The sequence below is a fragment of the Protopterus annectens genome, chromosome 5.part1 (assembly GCF_019279795.1).
Source record: "Protopterus annectens isolate FY-2018-M chromosome 5.part1, PAN1.0, whole genome shotgun sequence".
NCBI lineage: Eukaryota > Metazoa > Chordata > Ceratodontiformes > Protopteridae > Protopterus > Protopterus annectens.
Window position 1 is genome coordinate 575,333,337 of NC_056736.1, and position 13,038 is coordinate 575,346,374.

A 13,038-nucleotide genomic window follows, 5' to 3' on the forward strand; every position below is an offset into this window, starting at 1 on the left:
TTAAAACTATTTACAAATGTGCAAGACTTGTGCTTAAATACTTTTTTTACATGTAAAATACTGCAGATATATTTTGGCCAATTGACTGCACTTAGGGTAAAAGAGTTGATACTTTTTAAAAGAACAATTAGTATAACAGAGAGGCAATAATTAGTATGCATGAGTTGTGTCACACTGCAGATACTTATTAACCAAGGACAGCTTCCTGGATTTACTTGAGCTGGTGCAGCTGAATTTACAGTATCTAATGGTGTGTCTCTGTGGGGGTAGTTGCACTAGCCATCTCAGAGCACACTTTACATTTAAATTTTCATTGAGACCTGGGGTGGTCTCTGCATTTAACAGTAGTTGCCAGCGTAATTCTTTGAGTTCTAACAATGTTTCATAGTCACCATAAAATTGATCTACTTGCTCTAAAATAAAGTATTTAAAACCGGTAAAGTTTACACATATAGAGCTGTGCCTGCCCAGAGCATTGCTATTATCTTTATTCCTTTTGGCTGCTGAATGCTCTTTGATGCGGTCAGAAAGTTTTCGGATAGTTTTTCGTATGTAAAAGGACTGGCAGGAGTTGCATGCTCCTGAGTAGACTACAAGCATTGTGTGGCAGAAATAGTGTTTAAGAAACTTAATGGTCAGATTACAGTGCCTAAAACAGAAGCTAGCACCCGTATGAATATGCGGGCAGACAACACATTTAGTACAAGTGAACATGCCTTTGACATCGTTGTTTTGTACCTGATTAATTAAATAATGTGTTTTTTGTCTTTCTCAAATGCCATTTTTAGGGTTGTAGTCCTTTTGTAAGAGAAGCTTTGTTCTTCTCCCAGAATTTTTCTTAGTTCGTTGCTGGCCCTGATAATGTTTCAGTTGCTGCTGATACTGTTTTTGTGTCTCGCATGTCTCTGCTGATTGGTAGTGGGAAGCTGCAGTTCCTGTCTGTGCAAGTTTCGTTGCTTGCAGTGGCCTTAGGGGTAAAGCCATTTTTTAGGATCGGTTTGTGTTCGTTATGCCTGTGCATAGCAACATCCATGAAAACTTCGTAGATAAGTTGCTCAGGGTAATGTTTGCTTGCAAACATGTGCGCAAGGAATTTGCTTTCCAGGTGAAAGGTGCTGTCCTCTGAAATGATACGGGATAGTCTGATAAACTGTCCCCGCAGCACATTCTTCTTCATGAAGAAGGGATGTTGGCTGCAAAAGTCTAGGAAATTATTCCTGTAGGTGTCCTTGCGATACATGTTGGAGACTAGCTGTCCTGTGCTAGTGTCCATGGTAATTTGGATGTCCAGGAAGTTTATTTTAGCACCGCAGCCTGAGATAACAAAATCCAGATAGGGGATACTGTTGGACAGGCAGTTGATGAAAGTGTCCAGATCTTTTTGGTGGCCTTCCCACACAAAAAAAATATTGTTGATGTAACGCCTGTATAGATGGACCTTGTTGAATTGTGGTTAAGTGGACTAAGGTTTCCTGCTCCCATGTGCTTAACACTAAATTGGCAAATGCTGGGGCCATTTTGGACCCCAGCACTACTCCTTTCACTTGCTGGTATATGTTTCCACTGAAGTGAAAGAAGTTGTTTGTTAGCACTGCTGTGGTTAGTGCTAATAAGGTTTCCACTCGACTGGTGTGGAATTTAGCGTATTTGCTGAGGAACAATTCGATGGCCTGTACGCCCTCGTGGTGTGGGCTATATCCAGAGTGACCAGTATACACTTTTTAAAGTCCAACGTAGTATTGTGCAAAATGTCTGCCTCAGCAAGCCACCACTCCAAACCATAACTTGAATACCAGCCTACAACCATGAGGCACAAATACAGGAGGCAACCCCACCCGTGTTACAGCCACAGGCAGAAAACTCTGACACCAATCTGAATTTATTTAATGGAGTGGACCCCACACACTGCTGCCCCAATATGAGTGGGGCAAAGTCATGTCCCTCATTATACTTCTCAATGGCTGCTCTGCCATACAGGTTGCTAGATGATCCAAGTTCACCTGTGTTGAGTCGTATTTTATCCCTCTCCACAGAGTCTCATCTTAAAATATATATAAAACAAAATAACACAGGTGCATATACGTACATTTTAGTGCACATGCACACATACAGCCAGACATCCAAAAAAAACAGAGAAACTGAGTGCTGACTGGGCATTTACCAAACAGACACAGTTACTACATACAAGGATGTGCTATGAGAGGCTAAGTACAGAAATGAAGACTTGTATGTACAATTTTCAGTTTTCCCAACATAGAAGACTGTGCCCTGCAATGTGCGTGCAAATCAGATCTACACAATAAGTAGCTTAGCTATATGTAAATATACTTGTAACTAAAGTCAGAACCAAATATATCAGAAGAATGATTAATGGTAATAAATGTGCAAGATTACTTACTCCCATTTTTGGTCTTGAAGTCTGAGCACTGTGATCTGCACAAAAAAAAAAAAAAATGATTTCAGTGAACACTTTTTACAGCTAAATTAATCTGTAATACAAGTATTGCTTTTTAGCCAATTACTGCCATTACACTTATTTTACTCAAACAAAAAGGAACAATTTTTTGTGGGTTTGAGTGACTGGCTTTCTACAACCTATTATGCCACTGATACAGTCTGGGGGGATGTGCATTAAGTTCTCATGTCAAAGTACAGCGGTGTTAAAAACTTACATAAATGTAGACATTTGATCATGTTCACTGTTGAACCAGTAATGACACTTGCGATTTCTAAGACAAAAGGCCGAATGTCTGCAATCACTTCAAGCTTTTCACCTCCACAGACACCCCCTCACTTGGACATAAGTATATCTGTGGTACGACATGTACACCTGTCTTTGCTGTCTTGCTCCTGTCATCTCCAGAGATCTAGGCAGAGACCACAGCATGAGTCATCCAAGAGGCATATGCCCACAGAAGTGGCAGCTGAACCAAAAAAAAAACAAAGCTTCCTGTCTAGATACTGGTATAACCGGGGGGTGGGCTGCCTTCTATGGTGTAAAAGAAATAGAGAGAGAGAGAGAGCGAGAAAGTAAGGAGATAGATGACTGGGTACCCACCCCAACCCCCATGATGCCAAAAGGAAACAGAAATATTAACCCAATGGTGAACATACTTAAGGTATAACTTATGTTAAATTTCGAACACAACCATCACATGTTCATAATACACCGCTCACTCCTGCAGCAGTGATAAACACTCATGAAGCTTCCCAGAGTTCTTTGATCTACAGATGGTTAGTTCAGGACCCTGTAATATGGCCATAGTAAATCCTGCCCAGGCTCTAAAAGTAATGTCCAGATTATAATGCTTGCAAAAGGTGTGGATAGAAGACATGGTAGCTTGCCTCCAGACTGGACTAGGTGCCAACCTCATTAAGAAATTCAGTGGTAGTGGTTGTAGCTCTTGTGAAATGGGCTCACGCATGCTGTAGTAGTCTTGCCATGGAAACAGTAACAGAAGACATGAAGTACTACGCCATTTAGAGACAATGGTCCTTAACCTTTGCAGAAGTTAATAACTGGGCTGATTTTCTTTCTGCTTTACTCTCCTCGAAGTAAAATCTCAACTACAAACATATCTAGAGTGTATAACATAACCCCTCCCCCCTTCTTTTTAGGACAGGACAGAACACAGACAGTTAATGGTAGCTCTCTCACTACTATGGGCATGAAAGCAGGACTGGTAGATAATGTTATGCTATCTTTGCGGCATATGAGAAAGGGCTTATTTGCAAATGATTGCCTGCAATTTTAATGCCATCTAGCAAACAATGACCACTAAAAACGGGTGTTTTTCCAGCACCAGGCAGCTGGCTCAGAAGCTGGAAGACAACCTTTAACAGTACAGGTCAAATGGTGTAAAGATTACTTTTCTTTAGAAGGCCTCAGATGCAAGAACACAAATTAATTTCTTCACTGCTAACAGAGCATAAAACAGATGGAGATATACTTCAGTACAGTTGTGTACACATCATAAATGTAGATGTTCGAGTGTATTCACTGTTGCAGTCATCACATTTGGGTTATCCCTGCCAGGTGTAGCCCTTGGCCGACCCGAACACCAGAGGCTTATGATTTCTGCATCGGTTGCTGTCGCTTCAGGACTGACGTCAGGTCATCATTAGTATAAAGTAAGGCAGCCGACACCATTACATCAGTTTTTCTTGCCCTAACCTGTCAGGAGGCCCCAAGTAGGAGACAGGTTCTGGTGAAAGAAAGTACAGTTTTGTACCTACCATAAATGTAGATGTTCGAGTGCTAATACAGCTGCAGTCGTAACAGATGGGTTTTCCTGCCATCAGGCGGGTCCTCGGTCGGCCGAATTCCAATGTCTAGGTCCGGTGTCGGTTGTCGTCGCTTCCTCCCTGACGTCAGTGCGACAGGGGTATAAAAGATCCAGCCGACGCCATTTTCTTCAGTTTTTCTTGCCCCAGATGTCAGGTGCCCCCAGAAGGAAGGCAATACATAAAATTATGTAATAATGCAATGCAATATAATCAAAAAACAGTAGTTGCAAGCAAATACACCATAAAAGAATACCCCAATCAGGTTATATGAGGAGGTGTTAGCCGTTAGGCCTGTCCCAAGAGGGGAAGGAGGGAGGGAAACCTGGACTGCAGCTGTATTAGCACTCGAACATCTACATTTATGGTAGGTACAAAACTGTACTATGTTCATCGTGCATACAGCTGCAGTCATAACAGATGGGTAGAATCCCAAAGCTAAAAAAGGGGTGGTAGGCACTAGGTGGAACTAGGAGGAGCCAGGATGCCCTGCAGGACTGCAGTGGCAAAGCCTGCTCTAGATTTGGATTATAATGGTAGGTGATAGTGCTTGGAGAAGGTATATACGGAACTCCAAGTGGCTGCTTCCAAAATATCTTTGGTAGGAACCCCCCTGAGGAAAGCTGCAGAGGTAGCTGGGGCCCTTGTGGAGTGAGATCTGATGCCTGCAGGTACAGATTTACCATGAAAAGAGTAACAAAAGCGTATGCAGCGGGCTATCCACTTTGAGATTGTCTGTTTGGAAATAGGCTTCCCTTGAGCTCCTGCAGCATAGGACACAAAGAGTTGCTCTGATTTTCTGAAAGGCTTTGTTCTGTCCAAATAATAACGCAGCTGTCTGTGAACGTCCAAGGAATGTAGTAGTTTTTCCCCTTTGTTTTGAGGATTAGGGTAAAAGGTAGGTAAGTGGATAGCCTGATTCAAGGCTACCCTGGATACTACCTTTGGCATAAAGGACGGATTGGTTCATAAGGTAACTGTCCTGATGGAAAATGATGAAAGGCTGCACAGCCATGAGGGCTTGTAGTTCCGAAACCCTGCGAGCTGAAGTGATTGCCAGGAGGAAGGCCGTTTTCCAAGACAAGTATTGCAGCTCTGTTGAAGCAGCTGGCTCAAAAGGAGGCAAGGTCAGTTTTTCTAGTATGAAACTAAGGTCCCAAGCAGGTACTGGTTGTTTCCTTGGGGGTTTTATATTCTTAGCCCCTCTGAGGAACTGTCTTAAGAGGGGGTGAGAGAATAAAGGAGGATCAGTGTTGTATTCTGCAGAAATGGCTGAGGCATGGATTTTGATGGAGGAGAATGCAAGTCCATTGCTTAGCATCTCAGCTAGGTACTGTAATATTTGTGGTAAATTCAGTATTCCAGGATTCTGACCCTTTTTCTCATTCCAGGCACAAAACCGTTTCCATTTTGCAGAGTAGGCTTTTCTTGTAGAAGGTCTTCTGGCCTCCAAAATGACATCCTGCACCTCCTTGGAGAGTAGGGCCTGTTGTGAATTTAAAAAATCTTCCATGCGGCTAGATTGAGTGTTTTCAGCTGACTGTGAAGAGTTTTGAAGTTGTGCTGAGTCAGTAGAAGAGGCATTAGAGGGAGGATCCATGGTGGGGAATGTGTCAGGCTTTTCAGGAGTGGGTACCAGTGTTGTCTTGGCCAGTCTGGAGCAATGAGAATCATCTTTGGTCTGTCTGCTCTGTTTTTTAATAGAACTTTGGGCAGCAGAGGGAGAGGTGGAAAGGCATAAACTGTCATTATTGCCCAACTGAAGGAGAGTGCGTCCACTTTCCAGGCCTGTGGATGAAAGGTCCTTGAGCAGAATTTTGCCAATTGGTGATTTCTGTGGGAGGCAAAGAGATCTATGTCTGGCCTTCCCCATGCTTGAGTTATCTTTGTGAAAACTTGAGGATGCAACTTCCATTCGTCTGGATCTGTCATATTTCTGCTTAGGTTGTCTGCCAGTGTGTTTTCCTTGCCTGGCAGGTACTGTGCTTGAAGCTCGATTTGGAATTCCAGAGCCATGCTCCAAAGAGACATGGCTTGCCTGCATAGGGGGTATGAATGGGTACCTCCCTGTTTGTTTATGTACCACATTACTGTGGTGTTGTCCATCCTTATCAATAGCTGGCCTGCATGCAGTAAGTCTTTGAAAGCTATAATAGCATTTATTACTGCTAGCATTTCCTTCTGATTGATGTGTAGGTGCTTCGCTTTTTGGGGCCATTTGCCCTGAATGCACCGATCTGTCATGTGCGCCCCCCAGGCATAGTCCGTGGCGTCTGTTGTGATGATTTGATTTGCTTGAGGCTTGCAGAATGGGAGACCTGTGTTTCTTTGGCACGCTTGAGACCACCACAGAAATTCCTTTTGAAGACATGGAATTAGTGGTATTATTGTTTCCAAACTGTGGCTGTGTTGAGACCATAGGTTTTTTAGGTACCACTGAAGTTTCCTCATATGCAGCTTTGCACATGGGATTAGTAGGATGCAAGATGCCATGAATCCCAGAGCCTGCAGGATTTTCCTTGCAGTCAGCCTGGTGAAAGTTGAAGTACTGAGTTAGTTGCCCTTGTTTCTCTGGCGTGAGGTAGGCCATCTAGGTGTTTGTATCCAAGCTGGCACCCAGGAAAATTATTGTTTGAGAGGGTATTAGCCTTGATTTCTTTTTGTTGACTGTGTATCCCAGAGAATTCAACAACATTATTACAAACGCCAGATGTTTCATAAGTATGTGCTTGCTGTCCGCTTGGATAAGGCAGTCGTCCAGATATGGGTATATTTGTATCCCTTGAAGTCTGCAGTAGGCGATTACTGATGCCAGGCATTTCGCGAACACTCTGGGCGCAGTAGATAAGCCAAAGGGCAATGCAGAGAATTGATAATGGGTTGAACCTGCAAGAAATCTGAGGTATCTTCTGCAATCTTGTCTGATTGGGACATGCAGGTATGCCTCCTTGAGGTCCAATGTTACCAGCCAAGACTCCTTCCCCAGCATGGGAAGAAGCTGCTGTAATGTGAGCATCTTGAATTTTGGCACGAGTAAAAATGTGTTTAGGATGGATAGGTCCAAAATAGGTCTCCAATCTTTTCCCTTCCTTGGTACCAAGAATAGTCTGGAATAAAAACCTTGACCCTGTTCTTGTACAGGTACCTCTTGAATAGCTTTCATGTCCATGAGATCTGAAATTTGTTTTTGTGCCTCTGCCCTTTGATTGTGTGGCAGGTTTGGCATGCCTCTCATTTTTGGAAGGGTGTGAAAGTGACATCTGTAGCCTCTTGTCTATAATGTCCAGGATCCATTTGTCTTTTGTGACAATATGCCAATTTTTCGAAAATAATGCCAGTTTTCCGCCTAAAGGTGCTGCCATTTGAGCCTTGCTTGGCATGCAAAGGGGAAAGTCATTGGTTCTGCTTTCTGAATGGCTGTGAACCATCCTCACCACCTCTTTGTGTGGGTGCTTGCCATTGTCTGCCTCTAAATGATCCTTGAGATTGTCCTCTGCCCCTCGGGCGCCTGTATCTACCTCTTTGGGGTCTGTCCGTGGCTGGAAAGGACCAATTTTTGGAAGGCCAATTTCTACTGAAACGTGGAGGTTGTATCTGTAGGAAATCTTTTACTGTTTGCATTGATTTTGCCTTTTCCTCCATTTTCTTTAATACCTCCTCAGCTTTAACACCAAACAATACATCTTTTTGCAGAGGGGCATCTAGTAATTTAGCTTTGACATGATCTGGTAAGGTTTGCTCTTTGAGCCAGGCATGTCTACGTATGACTGATCCTGTAATAGCAGCTCTACATGAGGCCTCTAAAGCATCAAAACCACATTGCAAAGTATGTTTACCCACTTGTTCTGCACTATGTATCAAATCCTGCAACTCCTTCAAGTCTGGTTGTTCAGGTTGTGACATTTTGTTTCTCAACTGTGATAACAGAAATTGTTGGTACTTTAACACATGGAACTGACAAGTTGAATGCCCTCATGGTTAAGGTGGCCGAGGTGTAAACCTTTTTCCCCCACCTCTCTAATGCTCTGGAATCTCTCTCTGTAGGTAATGGATTTTTAGCAGTGGAGGCCTTAATTCCCTTGGGACCCTGTGATATAGTTTCTGTGTCAGCCGCATGGCTTTTGTATAGAAATTGGTGTGAGTCAGGAACCCGGTAATACCTGTCAGGCTTGACTGGAGCTGGAGGTAAAGAATCTGGGTTAAGGTAGGCCTCCGAATACACGTCATCTAGAATGTCTAAGACAGGAGGTATAGCCAGAGGTCTGTGCTGAGGGAGCAAGAGGAAATCCCTAAGCCTTTTCTTGGAGTCTGAGTACTCTTGGCCTTCCCAGTAGAAGTGTTCCCTCAAGGTATGTAAGGTTTCCCCAAAAGAGCAATCCTCAGGGGTGGGAGGACAGAGGGAATGGACTCCTCTGCATCAGAATCTTCAAAAGGGGAGTAAGAATGTTCCTGGTCTTCAGAATGTTCTGAAATAATGGAGGCCTGGTCCGAGGAGGGGGATTCTTTCTCCACTCTGGGTCTTTTGTCCGGGGGGGGGGGGGTTTGAGAACCCCTAATAAGAGTAATCAAATCCTCAGCCATTTTGAGTATCTGCTTTTTAGGCATGGGGCCTTGAGAAGGGCCCTGTGGAGCTTGTCTTTTAGTATGCATGGCTAATTTAGACTTAGTGAAAGCCTTGATGGAAAAAGAAGAGGAAGGCCTGTAGACACCTTGAGAAGTGGCATGTCTATCTAAACTCTGAGTTTCACCGCCAATAGTGGCTTCGGTATCTGTAGTCGGGGTGTGGGCCGAACAGCCTGCGACCTCGGGCACAGAAGACACCGCCAATGAAGTGTCGTCGGTAGTCAGGGGCTGCGTAGGCGCCTCACTGAGAACCGGACCACCTGTAGTCGGCTTTGGCGTGGTGTCGGTAGAAGTCACGGACCTCGTATGTCGGTCCTTATCTTTGCGTCTTTTACTCAAAACTGGAGTCGGAGTATCCGACGACATAATGTAATTAAATTTTTTTTGCTAAAATAGTGTTGGGCGAACTCCGCCCGACGCTTAATAGTGCGTCTGTTGAGTGTAGCACAAAAACGACAGGCCGAGACGCCGTGGTCTGGGCCTAAGCAAGGAATGCAGAGGGAATGAAAATCCTTATGCGGTATTTGCGTCCCACAAGAAATGCTATTATTAACTTTGTCTGACATCGGTCTGAGGCAAGAAAAGTTTCCCCAATGGGGTACTTAGCTTTCAAGAAGACTTTGGCTGAAAAATATTCATAATCTCAGGAGCTGGCCGACCGGCACTTGCAAACTGCTTCTGCTTCGGGCACCGCGCAGCAAGAAAGACTGAAGAAAATGGCGGCTGGATCTTTTATACCCCTGTCGCACTGACGTCAGGGAGGAAGCGACAACAACCAACGCCGGACCTAGACTTTGGAATTTGGCCGACCGAGGACCCGCCTGACGGCAGGAAAATCCATCTGTTATGACTGCAGCTGTATGCACGATGAACATCCACACCAGTAAGAAAATATATACCAATATGTCCCTTGGAAGGAAAGAGAAGAAAAAAGGGAGCTGGAGGGAGGGAAACCAGGACTGCAACAGTGAATACACTCCAATATCTACATTTATGGTAAGTGTACACAACTGTACTATGTTCTTCATGTTTCACAGTAGCAGTCATCGTATTTGGGTTAATTCCCAAAGCTAAAGAAATGGGTGGAGGCAGTCAAGGAAAAGTACAGTTTTGTACCTACCATAAATGTAGATGTTCGAAGATCCACATTGCTGCAGTCCTTACATATGGGTAGTCCGCTGTCCTCGGTCGGCCCGAATACCAAAGTATTAGGCTGACGTCGGTCAAGGCGCTTAAAACTGACATCAGGACGTCAGGGTACAAAAGCGCATGACCGACGTCATTTCCTCAGTCTTTTCTTGCCCCAGATGTCAGAAGGCCCTAACAAGAAAGGCCAAAGCCAAAAACCAGCAAAAACTAACCAACCACCCGTGCACTAACCATATTTACAATATGTACAACACAAACCACACCACCACCTTCAACAACAGAGGAGAAGGAGGGAGGGTAAATTGGACTGCAGCAATGTGGATCTTCGAACATCTACATTTATGGTAGGTACAAAACTGTACTATGTTCTTCATCTCACATTGCTGCAGTCCTTACATATGGGTAGAATCCCAAAGCAGAGGTAAGGGAGGATGGCAAAACTATAAAGCATTAGGAGCTGCCAAAATGCCCTGTAAAATTGCAGTGGCAAATCCAGCCCTAGATTTAGAGTAAAGTGGAAGGTGGTAATGCTTACAGAAAGTATGCACTGAACTCCAAGTAGCTGCTTCCAAAATATCTTTAGTAGCCACCCCTTAAAAAGCTGTAGAAGAGGCAGAAGCCCTAGTGGAATGAGGCCTAATTCCAGCTGGAATCTCCTTACCATGATCGGAATAACAGAAAGGAATACAAAACCAATCCACTTAGAAATAGTTTGTTTTGAAACAGGTTTGCCCTGAGAACCCAAAGCAAAAGAAACAAACAACTGCTGAGACTGCCTGAACCCTTTAGTTCTGCTCAAATAATATCGCAACTGTCTGTGTATATCCAAAGTGTGCAAAATCCTTTCCCCTTTATTTTGGGGTTTGCATAAAAAGTAGGCAAATGAATAGTTTGGTTTAAAGCCACACTAGAAACCACTTTAGGCATAAAAGAAGGGTTAGTGCATAAAGACACCCTATCCTTGTGGAAAATTAAGAAAGGCTCAACTGCCATAAGGGCCTGTAATTCAGAAACCCTTCTACAGAGGTAATGGCCAACAAAAAGCAGTCTTCCATGATAAATATTTCAACTCTGCCGATGCTGCAGGCTCAAAAGGTTGTAGAGTGAGTTTCTCCAACACAAAATTGAGATCCCAAGCAGGAGTAGGAGCTCTCGTGGGGGTCTTATATTCTTTGCCCCTCTAAGGAATTCCTTAAACAAAGGCTGAGAAAATAATGGTGGGTCACAGTCATAGTGAGCAGAAATTGCTGCAGCATGAACCTTTATAGAGGAGAAGGACAAACCTTTGTCCAATAACTCAGTAAGGTATTGGAGCGCAACACTTAAATTAGGTTTAGAAACATCAAAGTCCTTTGCTGTACTCCAAAATAAAAATCTCCTCCATTTATCTGCGTAAACTTTCCTTGTACTAGGCCTTCTGGCCTCCAAAATAACATTCAAAACTTGTTGTGGAAGCTGAGACCCTCCAGGGTTTAAAACAGAATATGCCAGGCTGTCAGATGTAGAGAATGAAGTTTGACATTGAGTAAATGACTGTTCTCCTGAGACAGCAGGTGAGGAATCGAAGGCAAAGGCCATGGAGGCTCCTGTACCAGACTTCTCAGTAATGGGTACCAGTGCTGTCGAGGCCAATCTGGAGCTATTAAAATCATGTTTGGCTTGTCCTGTCTGACCTTCAGCAGTACCTTTGGGAGGAGAGGCAGAGGTGGAAAGGCATACGTGAAGATTGCTCCAATTGAATGAGAGAGCATCCACTTTCCAAGCTGTGGGATGAAACCTTTTGTGCAAAACTTTGGCAGCTGGTAATTTAGTGGAGAAGCGAACAGATCTATGTCTGGAGTTCCCCATAACACTGTCAATCTCTGAAATACATGAGGATCCAATTTCCACTCGTGGGGATCCATAATTTGTCTGCTCAACACATCTGCTAAGGAGTTCTGTGCTCCTGGCAGAAACCTTGCCTGAAGATTTAGCTGTAAACTGAGAGCAGTCTCCCACAAAATCATTGCTTGTCTGCATAGAGGATAAGAATGCGTTCCCCCTTGCTTGTTGATGTACCACATGACAGTTGTGTTGTCTGTTTGAATCGACACCTGCCCTGGAAGAAGTAAATCCTTGAAAGCTATCAATGCAAATTGGACTGCTAACATCTCCTTCAAGTTGATATGTAGATGTTGAAGTCTGGCAGGCCACGTGTCTTGAACCCATTTTCCATTTAGATGAGCTCCCCAAGCTTTGTCTGAGGCATCTGTCATTAAAATCTGACTCGCCTCTGGCCGGGTCACAGAGAGTCCCTTGTTTAGGTGACATTCCTGAGCCCACCACAAAAATTCCTTTTGAATGCAAGGTATTATCTGAATGACAGTGTCCAAATCTTGGCAGTGCTGTGTCCATACATTCTTGAGATACCATTGTAGCTTCCTCATATGCAGTTTGGCATTGGGAAGTACCAGAATACAAGATGCCATGAACCCCAAGGCTTGAAGGACTGTCCTTGCAGTCAGCCTGGACTGACGAGACAATTGGTGGAAGTAAAGAAAGATTCTTTTGTTTGTCCGGGGTCAAAAGGCCATCTGGGATGCTGTATTCAGTCTCACACCCAGAAAGCACATGTCCTGAGAGGGTACTAGACTGGACTTTATTTCGTTCACAGAATACCCCAGGCATCTTAACACTGCCATCACATACTGTAAATGATGAAGAAGTTCGTCTTTTTCTTGGGCCAGAATCAGGCAATCGTCCAAATAAGGATAGATTTGTATTCCTCTTAGCCTGAAGAAAGCTACCACTGGAGCCAGAACCTTTGAACACTCTGGGCAGTAGATAAGCCAAAGGGCAATGCAGAGAACTGATAATGTGAAGTCCCAGCCAGCAGATACTTCCTGCAACTGGGCCTGATAGGAACATGAAGGTAAGCTTCCTTGAGTTCCAGAGTCACCATCCAGTGATCTTTGCCCAGCAGAGGTAAAAGCTGTTGTAACG

The 13,038-nt window shown here is 44.0% G+C and overlaps 1 protein-coding gene across 2 annotated transcripts in view; it reads right to left on the reverse strand.

Annotated features, from left to right (window-relative positions):
• The window catches only part of ZMYM2 (zinc finger MYM-type containing 2), a 2,217,537-nt gene that overhangs the window by 1,097,445 nt on the left and 1,107,054 nt on the right, over nucleotides 1-13,038 (reverse strand). For both annotated transcript variants that reach the window (XM_044073197.1, XM_044073196.1), the window contains exon 12: nucleotides 2,399-2,433. In XM_044073197.1, coding sequence (XP_043929132.1) covers nucleotides 2,399-2,433 — 35 coding nt within the window. The remainder of the gene's footprint in view (nucleotides 1-2,398; nucleotides 2,434-13,038) is intronic.